General features: G+C 36.8%; 1 protein-coding gene across 3 annotated transcripts in view; it reads left to right on the top strand.

Annotated features, from left to right (window-relative positions):
• Nucleotides 1–24,707, top strand: part of LOC137432370 (uncharacterized) — a 67,037-nt gene that overhangs the window by 25,230 nt on the left and 17,100 nt on the right. For all 3 annotated transcript variants that reach the window (XM_068124245.2, XM_068124246.2, XM_078783134.1), the window contains exons 3-9: nucleotides 15,963–16,200; nucleotides 16,723–16,892; nucleotides 19,530–19,703; nucleotides 19,868–20,083; nucleotides 22,895–23,160; nucleotides 23,776–23,974; nucleotides 24,160–24,352. In XM_068124245.2, the coding sequence (XP_067980346.2) occupies nucleotides 15,963–16,200; nucleotides 16,723–16,892; nucleotides 19,530–19,703; nucleotides 19,868–20,083; nucleotides 22,895–23,160; nucleotides 23,776–23,974; nucleotides 24,160–24,352 (1,456 nt within the window). The remainder of the gene's footprint in view (nucleotides 1–15,962; nucleotides 16,201–16,722; nucleotides 16,893–19,529; nucleotides 19,704–19,867; nucleotides 20,084–22,894; nucleotides 23,161–23,775; nucleotides 23,975–24,159; nucleotides 24,353–24,707) is intronic.

Genomic DNA, 24,707 nt, shown 5'->3' with positions numbered 1-24,707 from the left:
ACACATCATAGAAACCCTAAAAAATTGGGCAAGGAGAGTTCTCCCTGATGGTCCGCAGTTATACTATGTGAGACACATCATAGAAACCCTAAAAAATTGGGCAAGGAGAGTTCTCCCTGATGGTCCGCAGTTATACTATGTGAGACACATCATAGAAACCCTAAAAAATTGGGCAAGGAGAGTTCTCCCTGATGGTCCGCAGTTATACTATGTGAGACACATCATAGAAACCCTAAAAAATTGGGAAAGGGAAGTTTTCCCTGATGGTCCGCAGTTATACTATGTGAGACTTATCACGGAAACCCCCAATATTTCTGAAAATTGTGGTTTTACCTTGGGGACTTGGAAAGATGGTTATATTTTTGGAGACTCGGAATGGGGGTTTTGTTTTGATGACTCGGAATGTGATACCTATCTTGGAGGCTCAACAGGAATGTGGTTATACCTTGGGAACTTGGAAAGTTGGTTTTATTTTGGAGACTCTACCTGTGGGGTTCCTCTTGGAGACTCTTTGGATTCTAAAGCAATGAACAATGTTCTTTATTTAATGACGCTTGATTTAAGCAATATCAAGAAAGTTCGAGGAAGAAAATGCTGGAAAATTCTTTCTTCCCATTTCTACTTCTTCAAACTTAAAAGCCTTGAAAGACAGAATTGGAGGAAGAGGAAAAAAAAAAAAAGAAATACGTATTTAAAAAAGAAGAAAAGAAAGATTATGTTAGGGTTTGGGTGGGATTTTGAATGTGAGGGTTAGGGATGGGGTTGGGTTAGGGTTGGGATTTTGAATGTGAGGGTTAGGGTTGGGGTTGGGTTAGGGATGGGGTTGGGTTAGGGATGGGGTTGGGTTAGGGATGGGTTGGGTTAGGGTTGGGATTTTGAATGTGAGGGTTAGGGTTGGGGTTGGGTTAGGGATGGGATTGGGTTAGGGTTGGGATTTTGAATGTGAGGGTTAGGGATGGGTTGGGTTAGGGATGGGGTTGGGTTAGGGATGGGGTTGGGTTAGGGTTGGGGTTGGGTTAGGGATGGGGTTGGGTTAGGGATGGGGTTGGGTTAGGGATGGGGTTGGGTTAGGGATGGGGTTGGGTTAGGGATGGGGTTGGGTTAGGGATGGGTTGGGTTAGGGATGGGTTTGGGTTAGGGATGGGGTTGGGTTAGGGCTTGGGTTGGGTTAGGGTTTGTATATTATTATGACTCACTCGCACATACACACACACACAAAAGTTAAGCCCCAACTAAAAAGTTGTGGGATTCTGTGTTTGGGGTTCACAGATTTAAAAACGTATCCCCATTATACACACACAAAAGTTAAGCCCCAACTAAAAAGTTGTGGGATTCTGTGTTTGGGGTTCACAGATTTAAAAACGTATCCCCATTATACACACACAAAAGTTAAGCCCCAACTAAAAAGTTGTGGGATTCTGTGTTTGGGGTTCACAGATTTAAAAACGTATCCCCATTATACACACACAAAAGTTAAGCCCCAACTAAAAAGTTGTGGGATTCTGTGTTTGGGGTTCACAGATTTAAAAACGTATCCCCATTATACACACACAAAAGTTAAGCCCCAACTAAAAAGTTGTGGGATTCTGTGTTTGGGGTTCACAGATTTAAAAACGTATCCCCATTATACACACACAAAAGTTAAGCCCCAACTAAAAAGTTGTGGGATTCTGTGTTTGGGGTTCACAGATTTAAAAACGTATCCCCATTACATTTTATTTATTTATTTATTATTTTCAAGGGTATTATCTGCTTACTTGTGTTTTTTGTAATTCTTGTGAGTAAAATGAACCCAAGATTTCTTCTCCATTTAAATCATATAATTTGTAGGTCCAAGGGACTGTATCCATTACATCAATGATTTTAAATAATTCACGAGTCCATTTTTGTGTATAACCTTTCTCAAAATGACTTTTCCATTTGTATATTCTTACAATATCACCAACTTTAAACTTGGGCTTTCTCAAATTAATCTCCTTTTCATATTCTAATTTTGTAAATGTTTCTGATGGTTTTGATTGTGTTGATGAATGAACTGTATTATTGTAATTATCTACAATATCCTGAATTAAATACACCCATTTTTGAGAACCGAGTTGTGTGAATTTTTTATATAATTTCTCTTTTAAAGTACGATTAAAACGCTCAATAACAACTGCCTTTCCTTCATTAAAGGTGCTGTATAATTTAATACCCTTCCCCTTAAGAAATTTCATGAATATTTTGTTATAGAACTCTGTTCCCTCATCAGTCCATAACTTCTTTGGTTTCCTTTTATCCCGATCAAATATTAGCTTAAAGGCTAACATTAAAGTATCACCCCTTTTATTTTTTAAAGGGACAACCCAGGCAAATCTACTCCTCAAATCAATAACGGTTAAAGCATACCTGTATCCCCTGTCATTATTCAATTCAATTAAATCAGCGGACCATATGTGGTCAGTGTATTTAGAATAAACCTTCCTTCTTTTAAACTTTGTGATTATAGGTTTGTGTAATTCTTCAGCCAAAAGCTCCTCAGTCTTGATGGCATCATTAGAGCCTAATAGTTTTTTGAGGAATAACCAAGACCAAGTTTCAATTTAGCATTTATCAAATTTCTCACAATAAACCTATCAACTTTCTCTCTCAACGTTGGATTTTGTATCAAAGACAAATTATACAACATTTCGCTGTCGGCTTTATGTTTTTCAGTCAACGTAGTGGTTTTCCCATAAGCAATATCATGCTTCATACACACTTCGTCAACCCTATTTGTAGGTTTAGACCAAGGTTTAGGATTGTCAGCCTCATCTAATCTTTTATCCAAGTTTGTTCCTGGACCACAGAAAGAATACCCTGGAAGGTGTAATTCCCCTGGAATTCCAGTTGTTGTAAATTTACTTCCTGACAGAAACTTTTGTATGTCTCCTCCTCTTTTAGGAGAGATGAATTGGCACTTTTTAGAGCCACATACTTGACATATTCCTTTTTGATAAACTCTATTATTTTTAGCTTTAACATGAGATATTTTTAGATTTAGTTTTCTTTTTACATTTGAGACAATAACTCATATTTATTTATCAGAAAAATTCCGACAGAGTATCAAAACCTTTTTGGTTTTCAACATATACATTTCAATCTTTATTTTTAAAACATAAAGAATCCTAAGGAATGCCTTCACTCTCTCCTCCATTTATTTACAAATAAAAACTAACTAAAGTCAATGACACCAACATCATCAATCACATAATCTTTTCCTTCTTCTTCTTCTTCTTCTTCACCACTTTCTCGTTTAAATCTCTGAAATTGAAGACATTGACGTTCTTATTTTTGAAACCATTATCTTCATAAGAGTTGTTAATTCTTTAATTTCCTCTTCGGTGCGTTGAGATTGATTTATTTGCTTTAATACACTCAATCTTTTATGAATCTCAGTGATTTCCATCTTTTTATATTTTTCCTCCCTCTCTCTTTGCTCCCTCTCCTCCTCCTCCATTTTCTCCCTCTCCTCCTTCTCCTTTTTCTCCCTTTTCTCCCTTTCCTCCTTCTCCCTTTTCTCCCTTTCCTCCTTCTCCTTTTTCTCCCTTTCCTCCTTCTCCTTTTTCTCCCTCTCCTCCTTCTCCTCCTTTTTCTCCCTCTCCTCCTTCTCCTCCCTCTCCCTTTCCTCCTTCTCCTTTTTCTCTCTTTCCTCCTTCTCTTCTTCAACTCCTTCCTCATCCCTTGCTACCCTTGAGTTTGAACCCCAAAGAATATTATACATATACTCATCTGGATTTTGAGATATTCTTGTATCTATAATTATTTTTCTCATAATAGGATACCAATAAGATTTGTTGACGATTTCTAAAAGAGTTTTATATTTCATAACTTTGAGAAGTTCATTTTTATTTAATATTTTAAACAAGTCTCTATTTGTGGGTTTAACAATATCAGTATAAGGCCAGTTTTTTATGACAAAATTCCCATGTATATGCTCCAAATCATAAGGTATGTAATACCGAGCACCCTTTTCTTGTAGGTATCCTTGAATACAAAAATTATAATTCTCTTGTAGTCTTCTTCCTGCCATTTATGTATCAGAAATATATGTGAGATTAATATTATGACAGGTAATACCACCCCATCTTCCCACTACCAAATCGGTTTGTATTCCTCGGCTTTCTATCCTTATCTCATTACCTTCCTTCTTTGTCATGCGAACCATCGCTATACTATCATATATTTTTATTTTCTTAAAATCACGTATTTGTTGTTTACTAATTGTACTTCCACATAAATCCTTATCTTCACCAAGTGGATAATATTCTTCTTTACGAGACTGATTTAAATCATGTAGGTCTTCTATGTTTATTGAAAAAGACCAATTATACCCTAAATCAGGCATATCATACCCCCATTTATTAATTCGCATATTAACTAAATGTCCTTCTTTATAAAATTTAATTGTAAGCAGGTAGTTAAATTCAATGAGGAAAGGTGTATGGTCAGTATAACCAGGTGTTGTGGTTGTAAATTTTACTTGTTTCACAAAACGTGCTGTTTTCTTTAAAGATATATATTGTGATAAATCACTGAATCTAATCAAGTCATTCGCATCTGTAGGGTTTGGATAATTGATTAATTTATAAGTATTCTTCATATTAATATTTTTACTTACACTATATTTTTGTCGTTCAGCCTGTGCCTTTGTATAATAATTTGATAAATCAATATCCTGAGAGGATTTTCCAAAGATAGAACCATCTTTTCCAACATAGGTCATTTATATTAGATAAAAAATGATATCATAAAAATTTTCATTATTGTTGAGTTGAAATAATACATATAAACATAATTGGCCACAACATTTAGAATTAATTTCTTGAACTTGGAATGTTTGATAAACACCATTCTGTAAGAATTGTATTACTTCAACAGGTGGTGGCATACCATAACTATCAAAATAATATTTATCCTGACTATTATGAATACAAACCCAATGAGAACCATTCTGTGTGTCTAAATTCATAATAATATTCTTTGTATTCTTATTTATATGTGTTAATTCATCTCTCATACAAATAACCACATTATCAATTTTTAGTGTTTTACAATACTTAGCTAGTTCTATATTTGACGTTGTATTCTTTCCAAATTGTTTAAACCATTTATCCATTTATTTATGAGAAAGATACAATCCATTACCCCGTTTAGTTAGTTTAACACCCGCTTGAGCGATAGAGGAAAGCATATCTCCAACCAACAATCTAGCTTTATCAGGTAGACTTTCAAGTTTTTGAGCAAAATCTACAATTACACCACTTCCACTAATTTGTTTCTCCAACTCCTTGTTATGTCTTTCCAATTCTTTTTGAGCTTTTAGTTGTGCCTTCCTTTCGTTAGCAGTTTTTACCGCTGCTGAAATACCACCAGTCAATGCTCCCGCCGCACTTAAACCAGCAAATAAAGGAATTAGAAACGGGAGAAATCCTCCTCTTGACTCGTCTATTGAATATTTCTTTAACATAGGTTTCGTCATTTTAATTTTAAGTGATCCAACATCATTTAGTGTTTTTACTTGTGTGTGTGTGAGTAAAACATCAATTCTTACAGCTCCTTTTCTTTGAATTGTATTAACATTAATAATACAAGGCTTTTGATTTTGAATACAAGATGTTAATTTATTAAGATTGATTTGATTAACATATACCCCAACCATTTATTTATGAGAAAAAACCTATGTGATATTAATCATAACACCATTATCTGTATTAATCTGTAATTCTGTTTCCTCCAAAAGCAAACAATATGCATTAACCTCTTCACTCTCCCCTCTTTCAATGTATAGAGAAGTATCCACTCGATTAGACTTTATAGTTTCCTTTTGAGAACTCAGGTCAATTGCGTAGATTGTATAAAGTTTTTGAAACGCAACCATATCCAAAATAGGATCATTATTACCATTACTTTCACACACCTTTTGGTAGGACTTGTAGGCTTCCGCATAATCATTTTTTTCCCAATCAATTTCCAATCTATCTCGCGGATAAAATGTGCCATCAAGAGAAACCCGAAGTTGTTTCACCTTTGCATTATCACTCAGGGCATTATTCTTATTAGTACCGTCCTCTCCATCTGGTTTTTTAAAAATGAGCCAGAGGTATCGTGGCTTTCCTTGAAGAACACCTAAATTCCAAGTGTAGGTAGTGTGTTCCAGTTTAACGTGTTGACATCTTCTTTTAAGGTATGATACATTTAGCGGTTTCTTTGAGTTAAGTCTTCTATTTAACATCTCTTCCGTTTTAAGATTAGGAGTATATTCACTGATATACCAACACAAATCATTAATAACAAATTTATTATTTTCTCCAAAAGCATTTTCATCCCCAAAAAGCAATCTATTTACATTATCATTCCTTTGTAGTTGAAATCTAATTTTAAGCCCATACAAAACTTTATCATAATCACAAAATCCAAATATACCTTTCAGAGGTACTGCTACGGTAAAACTATTCTCAGCTTTTGCGTCATCATTATACATTGACTTCCTTTGACTATAACCAGGGTCTGCGTTTGTACCCGTTGACATATCAGGAATAAAACCCTCAACAGCTCCCTTACCCATTCTATCACTAAACGAATATAGTGTAAATTTCATCATTTCAGATGTAGCAGAGACATAATCAACCGCTTCAACCTCTTGTGTTCCAATATACAGGCGGACACTGTCAAACATTTTCCAGAAGAAATCATTTACGAGTGTAGCATTAGTATTATTCGCAGCCTTAGTGAATTTAAATTTACACAGCAAGAAACTATCAGCTATATTCAAGTAAGTTTGTTGATTATTTATTTCAAAACTTTTTGTTCCGTTTGAATTCCAGTCTGTTCCTGTTATAGCATTTACCTTAAAATAGTCTTCCTTTTTAGTGGAGTTTGAAATGATAATCGTATCATCCAAATCATAGATACTATCAATCGCTTCCATACTTGTATTTATATAGCATTAAAATTGTTGAAACCCTGACCCAAGTATTTTAATGATTTTTTGTCGTTCTTGTGAAGATAGTTGAGTTTTACCTTTTTTTATTTCTTTGATTGCTTGTAATTTATGAGACTCCTTTTGAGCATCTTTTATACTCTTTATAGCACCCGCAACGGAGCCCACGGCAGAAGCAGTTGAACCAATTAGGTCTTTATGTTTAAGGATGGTTGAACCAATACCCATTAGAGTATCAATTATCCCATCTCCTTTATTTCGAAATTGATGACCTACACCTCGTTGTCTCTTAGGTTTATAGTATCCTCTACCCACATACCTTGTATAGTCTGGTGAAAGGAACATGCCCTCCCCTGTAATTATTTTATATTTTCCCAACTCGTGTTTTCTCACAATAACCATTATTTATTTATTGAAAAACTTCACGTAGGTGAATTCTGATGGATATAATTTCATCATTAAAGGATATCATACGATTATCTTGGTCGGTTATCCTAAAATTTACTCTGTATATGGTTTTTCCTGACACAGGTAAATAGACAAGATTTTTTGGTTCCATATTAAATTTATAACCAATCGGGGTTGAGTATGCACTGAATGAAAATATTGTATTTGTTCTTATTCCATCGTTATAAGCACCATCAATCAAATCACAATGAATTAATACTGAATTTATACCGGAGGATATTTGGATAACATTATCACTGTAAAACGTCCCGTTATTTTCAATCTTTTTTGAAGAGAAACCCAATAGCTCTCTAAACGAATTTTCAATCGTGAAATCAACTTTATAATTATTTTTAAGTTTAATAGTTGATTTTGAAGTGTGTTTTTGAATATCTATTACAATATTTTTTGGTTCATCACCTTTTTCTTTCATAAGGCGAGAGACTTCTGAAGATATTTGAGAAATCTCGTAAGCTCCAGGTGAAACGGTTATAGTTTTATATCCACTTCCTGGATTATAACTAAACTTGTTGTTTTTCTCTGTGATATTAAAAAGGGTATTGTAAGTTTCCATTGACAACAAAGATGCCTCATATGAGGTAAGGGGGTCAAGTTGTAGTGGGTAAGGGAATGAAGCTGTGTAATCGCTCGTTGTGAAATTAAAACTAAGAATTGTGCTTCTCATCTTATTTAATATCTAATAAAATATCTTTGTATTGACATTTATTAATTATTTTCATGTTCATCAACTGATCTAAAATGGCTGAGGATTCATTAAAACAATTGTTGTTTCCAGCCTTCTTACTACCTAACAACAATAATAGCCTATTAACTAATTGTGATGGGTCATTTGGAAGAAAACTAACACCCGAACCAAGCTTACTTAAAGCATCAATAATATGTTTCTCCTTCTCATTCTTCTTACTTTTACCAGCAACAGAAACTCCATAATCAAGTGCATTTAGCAACTCAATATATACCCTATCTTCCTCTCTTTCCATATCAAGTGGTTCCTCAAAATATTTTGAACCGCTGAATCCGGGGTTTGTTAGAAGAAACATTAATCTTGGAGTTAATTTAACATTTGGTTGAGTAGAACTCAAGAACATCAATTCATCATTAAATATCAATACCTTTTCTTCCACAAGATGAAACACTGCTGGTTCTTCTGTTGGAATGAGACCTGCTCTGGTTTTTGAACCCGCCGAATATTCATTGTTTTGAAGAGCTTCCACAACATAATTAGGGGGTTGATTTACCTCCTCAAGTTTCCGAAATAATCCCTCGTCATCATATTCTAATTCACCAAGTTCTTGTTTTGTTATCTGACTAAAATCTTTGAGCATTTGAAGTTTTTTCGGAGTAAATTCTACCGTGGGAACTGTAGGGTGTTGAGTTTTCAAAAGTGGTTTAAAGAATTTCTCTTGTTTTCTTTCAAAGGCTTCTTCACCAGTTAGTTTCTGTCTCCGTTTCTTCTTTATCTCTTCCTGTTGTTTAACAACTTTTGAAACTAATTGTTGATGTTCCTTAAACTTTCTTTCTCTTTCTTCAGTATTCATTTTCTGTATTTATTTATTGAAAAATATCATTTAGTATCTCATCTTGTTTCACAACAATATATTTATATTTTCCAATCGTGTGTTTCATATAATTTTCAAATTCTTTTTTACTACATAACGTAGAGCAATTATCTCTCCAAAAATTATTTACATCTATTGAATTTAACTTAAATAAAATAAAAGTATTGGCATTGTTTCTTATTGAGCGTCGAGGGAGTTGAAAATATGATTGACTAAGATATATACAATTACAAGAAGAATGTCTCCCTCTTGTATAGTAGCTATCCATTACTGTTTGGTTTCTCTCATTAACACAATCATCAAAGATGACAAGGTTCTTTTTTGATTTATCTAAATCTTGAGGTGAAGGTATATCATCCGTATTATCACTGAGAATACAAGTTATGGGTTTCGATTTTGATTTCTGTGTATCACAAAATAATTGTATTATATCATCAATATTATAATCATTTAGTTTGTTTTGAAGTTTAAATAAACCGATAATGTCTTCCTTTTTAAGACCCGCATTAAAACCCTGTGAGAGTAGTTGATACTCGGGTTGAAAACTTGACTTTGTAAAAATTATTAAATTATCATAATCTAAAAAATTAGAACCAAGGAGCATCTTTAAAAGTAAACAGGTTTTTCCACATCCGCTTGAACCAACTATTAGACATCTCAATGAATTTGGAATGTTTTTATGGTTATTAAATTTTATCTTATTTTCCCAAACGGGTAAAAAATCATTCATTTATATATTTGGAAAACAAGTTATCCAACTTTTTTTGAGCTATTTGAGAAACTCTATATTTTATCCTGAGTTCGGGTTTAATTTCAAAATAATCCATTATTTTATTTATATAGTATCTTGTATTAACATTTCCATTAAAATTATTTTGAATAATAAATATCATTAAACCCTTATACATTTCCTCAATACAATTAGTCTCTTCCCTTGAAAGAAATGGTGTATTATCATCACAATACTTAACATTCATCTCTCTTATTAATCTTGTAAAGTAATTCATTTTTGGTTCTAATTTAAAAGAGTTATATATTTTTTTATATTTCTTATTATCATTAATTAAAATTAAATCACAGAAAATACATTGTTTATATGAATCCTCATCATTAAGCCCCACTCTATCACAAGCCGGACAATTCTCTAATTTATCATATGGAGAGTCTGGAAATTCTAAATATCCTTCAGAACTTATCATATTTATGTGGTAAATTTTTACTTAAACTAAACGCAAGTTTATTCATTAATAAATACAATGTTTCAAAGCACAAAAGACAAATTTCAATCAATCTCTACTTCGGTGGAAGATATAGAAAAATATGTCAAAGATGTTAAATTGAACAAAGATAAATATGGAAATTTTTGGGTAAAACCAGTTATGGAAAATAACATGAGCCCCTCTATTTCATTTAAAGGAAGAGCTCTAACTATACCTGGAAAGACATCCATTAAAGTAAATCTAACAAAAGTTTCTCCTCTACTCCTGGCAATTTATTCAAAGCTTGAAAAAGTGATTGACCACGATACTTTGAAAAAGAATGATAAGACCATTAATAATTCTAGAGGAGACATTTGTATTTTCTTTAATAATCCAAAGGGTGTAGATCTAAGTAAAATGAATGATGTTAATATTTCTGGTGAAATGTCATTTCGTTCTATGATAGTTAGAGATTATTTAAAGATAACTTTTGATATAAAAATTGTAGAGATTGAATCTGTTAATGAAAGAAAGTATATAGATATTGATGGGAATATTTTTCTTGCTAATTAAATATGAGTCAATACAGCAGTGAAGATTTTACTATTTCATTGAACTCAGACGATAGTGATGATAGTATTTCATTGAACTTGGACGATGGTGATGATAGTATTTCATTGAACACAGATGATAGTTATGATACTAATAGTTTGTGCTCAAATGATAGTTATGAGAGTAGCTTTATTGATGACTCTGAGTATGATTCTGAGTATTCATGTGATAGTTATGACTTAGATGATTCTGAGTGAAAAAGTGTTTTAGTTTAAGCACAGCGATATATATAAAACGGAGCTGTAAAGCTCAAAAGTGTTTTATTTTAAGCACAGTGATATATATAAAACACCACGTTTTCTCACGCTATAAATATGGTTTATTGTGATACTTGCGAGAAGGAAGTAAAATATTATAAACAACATATTCTCACCGCAAAACATACATACAACATTTTAAACACTCTTTCCCCTCTTCCACCTGAAACAAAACACTGTTCTACATGTAATAAAAATATCCTCAAGAAAGGCTTCAAAATACATCTTAAAACAAATCTACATTTATCAAATTTTATCACAACTAAAAACTCTGATGGAGCATTCAAAGGACATATTAAAATAAGAGTCTTTAACTTCAAACCTCCTGAACCAGAGTCTATAGTTGATGCTGTAGAAATAGTTAAACCTGCTGTTCAAACGTTGATTGAAAAAACACTAAAGGAAATGAAACCACTTAAATTTTATATGGGAGTAAAATTAGAAATGACAAAGGATGAAGGAGTTATAGATGCACCATACATGAGAACTGAGCCACACTTTATATCTTCATATCAAGATTTTAAAACATCAGGAGTCTATGATGAACTTATTAAACAAGAGCAAGATGTGGATAATTCAATCGTAGGAAGTGGATTCAATATAGGAAAAATTATTTACATAGACATTCATATTCTTAAATCAGATCCTCTAAAAGCTTCTTCTTACATTGATTTACCCAGTGTTATCAAAAATAGAAAAGCAGTTATCAATATCAAAAATAAAGACAATAAATGTTTTCTCTGGTCTATTTTAGCACACTTACATCCTCCACATTTTCATGATGAAAGAGTATCTCATTATAAAAAATATGAGAATACATTAAATACGAAAGATCTAAAGTTTCCGATGACTTTAAATGATATTCCTAAATTTGAAAAGATGAATAATTTATCAGTTAATGTTTATGGTCTAACAGAAACAAACAACATTCAGGTTTTAAAGCTTTCTGACAATTGTAAACAAACTCATATTAATCTTCTATATTTTAATTCAGACGAAAATTCACATTATACATACATCAAAGATATTGCTAAATTAATAAAACCACAAGTCTGTAAGAGAACAAATAAAATATATATTTGTTTGCGTTGTCTTAACTTCTTCAATTCACAAGAAAGATTAGATAAACATTCAAATTATTGTGGCGAACATAAATCAACGGTAATCAATATGCCTAAAGAAGGCTCAAAGATCACATTCAAAGATGAAAATAAAAAGATCAAACATCCATTTGTTATATATGCTGATTTTGAAAGTATTTTAGAAAAAATTGATACTGCTTCTCAAGATCCAAAAGAATCATACACAAATAAATATCAAAAACATACTCCTTGTGGTTTTTGTTATTATATCAAATCATCCGTTGGTGATAAATATAACAAGTTAGAGATGTATAGAGGCTCAAATACCCCAGAGGAGTTTGTGAAACGACTAGAAAAAGACTGTGTTCGATTAACCAAGATAATGAGAGAAACCAATAAACCAATGTCCTTAACAAGTAAAGAAAAAAGGGAATTTATAAAAAACAATGTCTGTCATATTTGTGAGGAGAAAATTGGTAAAGGTCTAAAGGTTAGAGACCATTGTCATCTCACTGGTAAATATAGAGGTCCGGCTCATCAAAGTTGTAATATTAATTATCAACTCCCCTCTTTCATTCCTGTCTTTCTTCATAACAACGCTCATTATGATACACATCTATTTATCAAGGAACTCTCAAAGACTTCTGGAAGTATCTCAGCAATTCCAAACACGGATCAGAAATACATTTCATTCACAAAAACAATTCACACATCTCCTATTACTCATATCAGATTTCTTGATACATTTAAATTCATGGCAAGTCCATTGGTTAACTTGGTTCAAAATCTAAAAGAGTTTCCATGTCTTTCAGAGTATTTTTTAGATAAAGATTTTCTAACACAAAAGGGAATTTACCCCTATGACTATATGGACTCATTTGAGAGATTCAATGAAACACAACTTCCTTCAAAAGAAAATTTCTATAACAAATTAAATAATAGTCATATATCTGATAAAGATTATGTACACGCACAAAATGTTTGGGAAAAATATAACATCAAGAATCTTGGCGAGTATCACGATTTGTATCTCAAAACTGATGTGCTTTTATTGGCCGATGTATTTGAAGCCTTTAGATCTGTTTGTCGCACTGGATATGGATTGGATCCTGCTCACTACTACACAGCACCTGGATTGGCCTGGAGTGCGATGTTGAAAATGACAAAACAAGATTTGGATTTGATAACCGATGTTGATATGCTTTTGATGATTGAAAAGGCAAAAAGAGGTGGAATTTCACAAGTCTGCTCGAGTAGATACGCAAAAGCAAATAACAAATATCTTCCAAATTATGATCCAACGAAAGAGAGTTCTTACTTGATGTACTATGACGCGAACAACCTGTATGGCTGGGCAATGTCTCAGGCTCTTCCTTATGGAAAACTTAGATGGGTAAAGGAAAAAGACTACAAAAACGTTTTACAAGATGTATGTATCTCTACACAAAAAGAATTGGATGAAGAAAAAGTTGGTTATTATTTTGAAATTGATTTAAAATATCCAGAGGAACTCCATAACCTACACAAAGATCTCCCATTTGCTTGTGAGAAAGCAAGTCCAAAGAAAGAATGGTTGAGTGATTATCAACGATCGTTTGATATAGGTGAATCAACAGAAAAATTACTTACTACATTATATAACAAGAAAAATTATGTTCTACACCAAAGAAATTTGCGACAATATTTATCAAAAGGTCTAAGAGTAGAGAAGATCCATAGGGTTCTAAAGTTCAATCAAAGTCATTGGTTAAAGGGGTACATTGATTTTAATACACAAAGAAGAACAGAGTCAAAAACAGATTTTGAGAAAGACTTTTATAAATTGATGAATAATGCGGTCTTTGGTAAGACTATGGAGAATGTGAGGAAAAGACAAAATATCAGACTATCAACATCTTGGGAACAAGCATCAAAATTAATTAATAGACCGAGTTTTACTCGAGCTGAGGTCTTTACTGAGAACTTTTGTGCGATCCATTTGATTAAAGAGAGTATTGAAATGAACAAACCTATTTATATTGGAACAACAATTCTTGATTTATCAAAGTCATTAATGTATGATTACTTTTATAATAACTTGAGGAAGAAATATCAAAATGATGTTAATCTACTTTATATGGATACAGATAGTTTTATTTTGAAAATTAATACCAACGATGTTTATTCAGACATGAAAAGAGACATTAATATCTATGACACGAGTAATTACAGTCCAGAGAGTGAGTTGTTCTCTTCTAAAAATAAAAAGGTGATTGGAAAGTTCAAGGATGAATTAGGAGGAAATGTTATGAGTGAATTTGTGGGATTGAGGTCAAAGGCTTATGCTTATAAATACATTGTGAATAACGTTGAAAAGACTGATAAGAAGTTAAAAGGTGTAAAGAAAAATGTTATTAAAGAAACAATAAACTTTAAGGATTATTATAACTGTTTAACAACAAAGAAAGAAGAGTTTAGAAAGATTAATGGAATAAGAAGTTATAAACATCAATTATATTCAGAAGAGATAAATAAGAAAGCATTGGGGGCTTTTGATGATAAGAGGTTTATTTTAGAAAATGGAATTGATAGTCTCCCTTATGGTTATATAAGTATATAAGTGATAAGATATATATATAAGTGATAAGATATATATAAGTGATAAGATATACATAAGTGATAAGATATATATAAGTGATAAGATATATATAAGTGATAAGTTAAAAAGGGGGGGGGTTGGGGATTTTAACGGGCTACCGCCGCCTTTTTTACTATTATATAAATGATAGAACCAAGTATCAACCAGACTAAAGAGTGGAGGTGTAATCAACCTTGGTATATAAATGGAAAACATAATGAATGTGAAAAATATCAAATAGGTATAATTGAAAAGGCAACTGGTAAAAAAGTTCACAAAACAAATAAGAGAATCAATTTAAATACCGGTGAATTGGGTAAAAAAGATGGAAATATTTTTGAGTGGACGGAAAACTTTGATGGTTGTCAGGAAAATATATACTTTAATTTAAAAATGGTATGTGGCACTGGAGGCGCTCAAGCAAGAACATTGAGGGAGGTTTACCATTTTATCTTAGCTCAGTTAAAATATCTTAATAAAGAACCAAACTCAAACATATTTTTTGTTAATATATTAGATGGTGAAGAGAGTTGTAGGAGAATTAAATTATTTCCCACGCATAAACAAATATTTGTAGGGTCGTTGTTTGAGTGGGTTATATTCACCAGATGATATTAAGAGTAAAAGGTTAAAAGGTCCATGAGGTCAGAAGGATCACAGGTGTTTAAGTGGTCTAATGAATAAGGAAAACATGTCAAAAGGTTAGAAGGTTCGTAAAGAACAGGGTGAGAGAAATATAGGTGTTTAGGGGCAATGAGGGAGGGAAAGAATTAATATGGAAGTGAATGGGTCAATGTTTGAGTGGGTCAAAGATTAATCTGCCAGATGATATGTAGAAGAAGGATGATAGGTCTATAAGAGAAAACAAATATTTGTAGTGTTTGAGTGGTCTAATGAACAACATTAAGGATAGGTACTACAGACAAAAGGTTCATAAAGATGAGGGTGGGAGAAATAGAGGTGTTTATGATTTTTGAAAAAGACAAGGGGGTAAATGACATTAGATAGGGATTTCCCATGTTAAACGGAGGTGTCCCAGAAGCAACATTATTACACTACTGCTGTCCTTGCAATTCATGTGAAATTACACCGATATCTCATAATGTCTTTGTTTTACAAGTGAATTGTGCATAAGTTCCTCAATATGACTTAGATCACTGTTAAAAAAAAACCTTCATATCTGAATTTAATGGTTTAACCGTTTCAGGCCCTGTTCCGGAGAATGTGGAGGTGGTCCATTCCCTACAAACGCAGCTGGCACATGGTGTTCATGATGAGATGTCTCCGTGCAGCCTCGATGAAAATCCACAAACGACATCTCCACCCCGTGTTTCACCATCGCTGCTTCTTGCAATGCGTCTGGCCTCGCGGCACAGCGAACAAACAGAGAAGTCCGCATTGAACATGATCATGGCCGAACTTGCTCGTAACTGGAAAACGGACGAGTAAGGAAGCCGAGGGATACGAGAGGATAAATGGTTCATTTGTTTTTGAACATTTTTACAAGTAGTAAATTAAGTTTCAAAAAAATTCACACGTAGTTGGGTTGCCACGGTAATACAGGTCTCGGTAGTTACACCTGCCAAAGTCACAGGTGACAAGTCATCCCAGGAAATTGGTTGGGGTGCGGCACACAATGGCATAGTTTTTGCACGATGCCATGCGGTCTTTGCCATCCACCCTCAAATGCTTCTTAGAACCTGTTCCGAAACTTGCTTAAAACATGGAGCTCTCGTTGATGCAATGCCCTGTTTACGATTCACCTGGGTGATAGTTTGCATTTGGGTTAGAAATCATACCAAGACGAGCTGTGCCACCGTGGCAGCCCTAAAAAAAAAAAAAAGCCCTAAAGCTTAAAAAGCCCTAAAAACAAGCTTATTTCAGAAAACGACCGTATCTCCCATCTTTGAAATGTCTACCCTCAACCTCCCTTCCTACCCCAACCTCTTTCATTCCCTCCCTCCTAGATTTCGCCAATCTACAACGACCGGTGCACTTGGAGCCACAATATTGGCAATGCTTGCTTCCTGCGAAGATCCTCATAAGCTGCTGCTCAAAGACTCTCGGCTTCCAACCCACAAGCTCAACCTGCTGAGCAGTCTGCGTACAAAGCTGCAGGATGAGAGGCACAATATTGGTAGGTTAAACCAGATGTTAATGTTGATATTTCCAGTGTGTAACAAGACTGCAAATCACCATTACAGTGCCTTCAGAAAGTATTCACACCCCTTGACGTTTTTCACGTTTTGTTGCATTACAGCCTGAATTTAAGATGGTTTAAATTGAGTTTTTTGTCACTGATCTACACATAATACCCCATAATGTCAAAGTTGATTTATTTTATTTTTTTCAGAATTTCTTTTACAAAATAATTTAAAATGTCTCGAGTCAATAATTCTTCAACCCCTTTGCTATGACACTCCAACTTCAGCTCAGTTGCATCCAATTTCCTTTGATCATCCTCGATATTGTCGTGTTCCTGGTGATCAAAATCTTTACCAAGGAAACAGATTAACCGAGCAAGCTTTAACTCCGAAGGTGTTCAGTTAAAATATGGCAGAGTTCATACACGCGGGGAGGGAGGAGGGTGAGGAGGGTGAGGGGGATGCTGAAGGTCCTTACCTCAGGGTTCCGACAGCAGCCCTCAATACTGTGGGGATTAAATCGAGCAAAAACCGAATTAATGTACAAAAAGAAACGATTTATTATACGGAACCCGAGAACAATGGACGCGTAAATACACTATGATTCCTATCCGGGACGTCCCCACACCAAACTTAAACACGAAACAAAGGAGAATTTACAAAAGGAACCGCGTCGTGTGGTGTAAGCTTATCTCTGTCTGGCAGTGTCAGGGATCGTCAGGGATGATGGTTCTGGGATGGATAGCTCCGGTCGGCGGGAAGAGAGGCCTCGATAAAACCTCTCGCACCAAGCGAGCGAGCGGGTATGCAACCCGCTTCACCAGCCGTGGAATGTCCTCCCGAATTCGGCACGAAGCTGCGATGTACCCAACGTTCGGGTCAGAAAGGAAAGAAGGTCGAGATGAAGGAAAGCGTGAGGGCAGGCACGAACGAGGTCCAAGCACCCAGGTCTCTTCAACGTGCAGGGACGAGAGAGAAAATGTCGGTCTCCTTCACTTTTTATCAATTTCTCTTGACGTCATCTCTCTCTCTCTGCCAATCCCTGCTGGCCAACATTACAGGCTCAACCCTCCACCAATGGCCGCATCATCTCTCTCTCTCATGCCAGTCGTCGCTGGCCAATCGGTATGCCGCTTTCTTTGCTCTTGCTTCACCAATCCCAGCGAGCTGCTTCTTGCTTTTGCCCTGACCAATCACCAGTCCTCTCCCACTCCGCCAATCGGCGGCCCTCGTCCTGTGGTGTCTTCCTTCTACCAATCCTTCACAAGGTGGTATGACATACCTTCACAAGGTATGGGTGTGGCCTCAGCCTTCCTGAGCTCGATATGTGTTGCCATGCCAGCTGGTGATGTGGCTGGCTGTAGCTGCATCGGCGGTGCCCTGAACTGGCTTCCGGTGGGTTTTATGGTTATTGTGGCGGAGTGGGGATTTAAGTAGGGTGTGGTGCGCTAATGGACCTCGCTAATGTCTATGGTGCGTTGCCATACGGGACACAGGTAGATCACAAAGGGAACGACACACCGGGGAATTAGCATAATCCCTACAACTACTTAACTTGCCCTGCCCCCTCATGGCGGGGACACAGATACACAGCTTACTCCGACATTCGGGCTACAGAACTTATTACATCTAGATTCCCTATCTCGACAGTCGAGCACCTACCCATGCAGATCTACCTGGATCTATATATGCCCTATCCAACCGACATAACAATATATTTCTGCAACTTGATTGGATAAAATTGATTGGACATGATTTAGAAAGAAACACACCTTTCAATACAAGGTCCCACATTTGACAGTGCATGTCAAAGCAGAAACTCTACCATGAAGTCCAAGGAATGATCCACATAACTCCGAGATAGAATTGTGAGGAGGCCGAGATCTGGGGGAAGGGTATAAAACAATTTCTAGAGTGATGAAAGTTCCCAAGAGCACAGTGAGCTCCATAACTAGGAAATGGAAAGAATATGGAACTACCAAGACTCTTCCTAGAGCTGGCCATCTGACCAAACTGAGCAACTGGGCAAGAAGGGCCTTGGTCAGGAAGGTGACGAAGAATCCAATGACCACTCTGAGAGAACGACAAAGTTCCTTGGCTGAGATGGGAGAACCTGACGGAAGGACAACAGTCTCTGCAGCACTTCACCAATCTCGGCTTTATGGTGAGAGCGGCCAGACAGAAGCCACTCATGAGAAAAAGGCCCATGACAGCATGCCTGGAGTTTGCCAAAACGCACGTGAAAGACTGAGAGCATGAGGCAAAGCTTCTGTGGTCTGACGGGACAAAAATTGAAGTCTTTGGCCTGAATGCAAATCACTACATTGTCTAAAAACACTCATTCATCCCAGTAAGCTGATACTTATTTCGCCGACCATGGAAGGATGACAGGCTGAGTCAACCCCACTTGGTGCCGTGACAGAGGCTTCAACTCAGGACCTTGCAATCTCAAGCCAGCAACCTTAACTGTTAAGGCAACACCAGGCGTAAATTCAGGCTGAAACACAAAAAAATGTGAAAAAGTCAAGGGGTGTGAATACTTTCTGAAGACACTGTAACTGACTGCTTGTGACTGACTGATGTGATGCACTTTCCTGTTCCTTATTTCTGCCCTGCATTTCCTTTTGCAGAATGTAATGGTTATCCCATCAGTCACCCCTTCCCACTTGCGCTGGGTGTCCTGGGCCTCTGCATTGGTGGTCGGATGGCCCCACCGGAAGACCATCGCCTGTATCTACCGGACCCACTGCTTGTTTCACACCTGATTTCCTCTGGAAACATCAGTGCTCATGACACTGACGTTGGTATGACTCGTGCTGATATAAGTTATGCAGACAAAGATGTCATACGTGAGAAGGATAAACGTTGATGAAAGATGGAGAAATGAGAATAGACAACTCAGAGTTTGATTTTTGTGATTGTTCTTTCCCCTCTCTTCCTGCACACTCCACCCACCCTTTCTTTGCAGACACTTTAGCAATGACTTACCTCTCTCTCACTTGCCTTGACCAGTCACCATGGAAGCGGCACTACGCATGTCTCCAGCAACGCCGCCGTCCTCACAATGATATTGAGCCATGTGACTTGTTGAAGTGCTTGAAGGCCTCATGTCGCCCGCACAGGTCTACTATGGTCTGCACACAACTTGATTGTTTGCGCTCTGCCTGTGAAAACTCAAAACATGGTGATGAGACTGACAGGAGTCCTCATAGTTCACATAATGGATTTAACCACGAATGGTTCTGAAAGCTTAAGATTTAAGATGGCAAACTCAAGTTGCTCTTTTAGAATATTGAAGTACAGTGCATTCAGAAAGTATTCAGACCCCTTCACTTTTTTCACATTTTGTTATGTTGCAGCCTTATGCTGAAATCGTTTAAATTAAGTTTTTCCCTCATCAATCTACACTCAATACCCCATAATGACAAAGAGAAAACAGGATTTTAGAATGTTTTGCAAATTTATTAAAAAGAAAAAACTGAAATATCACATTGACATAAGTATTCAGACCCTTTGCTATGACACTTGAAATTTAGCTCAGGTGCCTCCCATTTCTCTTGATCATCTTTGAGATGTTTCTACACCTTGATTGGAGTCCACCTGTGGTAAATTCAATTGATTGGACATGATTGGGAAAGGCACACACCTGTCTATATAACGTCTCACAGCTGACAATGCATATCAGAGCAAAAACCAAGCCATGAGGTCGAAGGAACTGCCTGCAGAGCTCAGAGACAGGATTGTGTCGAGGCACAGATCTGGGGAAACATACAAAAACATTTCTGCTGCATTGAAGGTTCCCAAGAGCACAGTGGCCTCCATCTATCTATAATTCCAGTAATCTCTGTGTGTGTGTGTGTCTGTGTGTGTGTGTGTGTGTGTGTGTGTGTGTGTTTGTCTGTGACCGCTGTTTCTCGACAACCACGGGTCCGATATACTTGAAACTTGCCAGGTATATTGCTGGGGACCCGAGGATGTGCCTTTTCAAGGTTTCATATTAATCGGAGAAGTAGTTACCGAGCTATGGCGATTTAGCCGTTCGCCGTTCGCTTTGGCTTTGCGAATGGACCAAACCATTCATGTAAATAGAGGGGGGGGTTCTGTGGTCGTTCGCTTTGGCTTTGCGAATGGACCAAACCATTTCATGTAAATAGAGGGGGGGGTTCTGTGGTCGTTACTGCCACGCGGTTTGGAATGTTTTTCCGAACGGGCACCCACGTACGGGCATGCCCTAGTCTATCTATAATTCCAGTAATCTCTGTGTGTATGTATGTCTGTATGTTTGTCTGTGACCGCTGTTTCTCGACAACCACGGGTCCGATATACTTTAAACTTGCCAGGTATATTGCTGGGGACCCGAGGATGTGCCTTTTCAAGGTTTCATATTAATCGGAGAAGTAGTTACCGAGCTATGGCGATTTCTTTACCAAACTCCGCAAGCCGTTCGCTTTGGACCAAACCATTTCATGTAAATAGAGGGGGGGGATTGTCACCGTACTCGCAAGCCGTTCGCTTTGGACCAAACCATTTCATGTAAATAGAGGGGGGGGATTGTCACCGTACTCGCAAGCCGTTCGCTTTGGACCAAACCATTTCATGTAAATAGAGGGGGGGGATTGTCACCGTACTCGCAAGCCGTTCGCTTTGGCTTTGCGAATGGACCAAACCATTTCATGTAAATAGAGGGGGGGGGGGGATATAATTTTGTACGGGCATGCCCTAGTAATTCTTAAATGGAAGAAGTTTGGACCAACCAGGACTCCTCCTAGAGCTGGCCGCCCGGCCAAACTGAGCAATCGGGGGAGAAGGGACTTCGTAAGAGAGGTGAGCAAGAACCCGATGGTCACTCTGGCTGAGCTCCAGAGATCCTGTGTGGAGATGGGAGAAACTTCCAGAAGGACAACCATCACTGCAACACTCCACCGATCTGGGATTTATGGCAGAGTGGCCAGACGGAAGCTTCTCCTCAGTGAAAGGCACATGAAAGCCAGCTTGCAGTTTGCAAAAAAGCACCTAAAGGACTCTCAGACTGTGAGAAACAAGATTCTGTGGGCTTTCATGTGTCTTTCACTGAGGAGAGGTTTCCGTCTGGCCACTCTGCCATAAATCCCAGACTGGTGGAGTGTTGCAGTGATGGTTGTCCTTCTGGAAGTTTCTCCCATCTCCACACAGGATCTCTGGAGCTCAGCCAGAGTGACCACCGGGTTCTTGGTCACCTCTATTACCAAGGCCCTTCTCCCCCGATTGCTCAGTTTGGCGGGCGGCCAGCTCTAGGAAGAGTCCTGGTTGTTCCAAACTTCTTCCATTTAAGAATTATGGAGGCCACTGTGCTCTTGGGAACCTTCAATGCAGCAGAATTTTTTTTGCAGGCTTCCCCAGATCTGTGCCTCCTCACAATCCTGTCTCTGAGCTCTGCAGGCAGTTCCTTCGACCTCATGGCTTGGTTTTTGCTCTGATATGCATTGTCAGCTGTGAGACCTTATATAGCCAGGTGTGTGCCTTTCCAAATCATGTCCAATCAATTGAATTTACCACAGGTGGACTCCAATCAAGGTGTAGAAACATCTCAAAGATGATCAAGAGAAATTGGAGGCACCTGAGCTAAATTTCAAGTGTCATAGCAAAGGGTATGAATACTTATGTCAATGTGATATTTCAGTTTTTTCTTTTTAATAAATTTGCAAAACTTTCTAAAATCCTGTTTTCTCTTTGTCATTATGGGGTATTGAGTGAAGATTGATGAGGGGAAAAATGAATTTAAACGATTTCAGCATAAGGCTGCAACATAACAAAATGTGAAAAAGGTGAAGGGGTCTGAATACTTTCTGAATGCACTGTAGCTCCTTCCTGTCTTTGCAAATGAGTGAATGTATATCTGACGCTCCTAGTTGCATACACATGTGGTCATTAAGTGCGAGTTATTTGCTAAAGTTGTCATTATAGGTGAGAGACGTGATTGGCATTTAATTTATTTCTCTGATCCATTCCAAATTAGGTGATCCGAGCCAGATCCCAGAAAACAGCGAATGCAATGTGCCAGATGCATTCAGGGCTGTCTGCATCCTCCGTTCAGACCACTCTTCACATTGCTCTGTCCGTATTCCTCTCCCTGCCTTTTGCACCATGGAGGGCACTGGAGGCTATGCACAAGCAGGTTGGGGACTCGGCGATGCACGGCGGGTCTTGTTGCAGACAATTCTGAAAGGGAAAGGAACGAATAATGAGCTTGGCAATATATACAGCACCCCTTTTGCAATACAGGTGTGTCTTTTTTAACAGTGATCTAAGGCTCATAGAGGAGCCTGTATATAAATGAGGGAAAAGGCATTACGAGACGTCCTTGTACTTTTACATGAATTACAAAGACATTATTATGACATTAACCACATTATTATCAACATTATTATTGTTATTATCTATGATTATATGACAATTATAATTATATTAATTATAATTATATGATTATAATATGATTATAATTATATGATTATATTAATTATTAATAACTAGTAATTAATTTATTTATTATTTATTAATTAATTAATTAATTATTATTATATTAATTATTATTATTATTAATTATTATGATTATTATAATATATATGATTATAATTATATGACATTATTATTATTACATTATTATTATCAAAGACATTATTATCAACCCAGTGTGGGATTCGAACTTGAGTTCCTGTCATCCCGTCATCACGAGTCACAGGTTCAATTGGGAATGCCAAATCGGACAACCCATGTTTCATGGTGTTGATCATGTTGTTATAGTTTGATAGGACAGTCATGAACTTATCAATGGAATGAAATAACTGTGGGGCTTATTTCCTCAAAGAGCCTTTTTGTGATTGGTGTTCACCCTTTCAGGCACTACTGGCTGACCAGGAGTTAACATCCGAACTAGGAGGTGCTCAGGTGGATTGTTCAGAAGCAGCTCGGGAGGTGGTTAATGCATGGACCCGTGGAGAGTTGAGCCAGCTTGGAGCTAAGGCTCAGGCCCTGGTAGCTTTGGAGAAGAAAACCTACCTGGATAGTGCCTCCGTTGATTGTGTCTATGGTGATAATGGTATGGACAATTGTCATTACTGAATTGGGATACTATATGGTGTGGATGATGGATATATGGCATGAGCATGTACATGTTAAGGGTTTGTTTGAAAGAGAGAAAAGTGAAACATGAAGCAGGGTAAGGAAGAAATGAGATTGATCGTTGATCTGTGAACAAGTATAACACCGCTGCTATTGGTGCAGTTTTCAACGTCAGCTGTTCAGATGTGAATGGAGGGCCTGGCAATGAGGGCGGTGACTACGGTGAAGAAGTGACCGTGAAGCTTATCGTGGAGGCATTCGAGAGGCAGAATGTGTACGAGACCCAGGTTCCTGTTGGCACGTCTCTGCTGGAAGTCCTCCAACTTGCTGCCACAGATCAACCTGAAAAGTTTGGGTAAGCATTAGGAAGAGACATAATCTTACATTTACAGTGCCTTCAGAAAGTATTCACACCCCTTAACTTTTTTCACATGTTGTTGTGTTACAGTCTGAATTTAAAATGGATAAAATTTAATTTCTTTGTCACCGATCTACACATAATATGCCATAATGTCAACGTGGAATTTTTAGAGATTTTTACAAAATAATAAAAAATCAAACACTGAAATATCTAATTTATATAAGTATTAAACCGCCTGAGTCAATACTTTGCAGAAGCGCCTTTGGCAGTGATTACAGCTTCGAGTCTTCTTGGGTATGTCTGTATCAGCTTTGCACATCTGGATTTGGGGAGTTTCTCCCATTCTTCC

Source organism: Myxine glutinosa, chromosome 8 (genome assembly GCF_964187855.1).
Source record: "Myxine glutinosa chromosome 8, kmMyxGlut1.1, whole genome shotgun sequence".
Taxonomy (NCBI): Eukaryota; Metazoa; Chordata; class Myxini; order Myxiniformes; family Myxinidae; genus Myxine; species Myxine glutinosa.
Note: the sequence above shows the minus strand (reverse complement) of the source record. Positions and strands in the feature narration are given on the sequence as shown.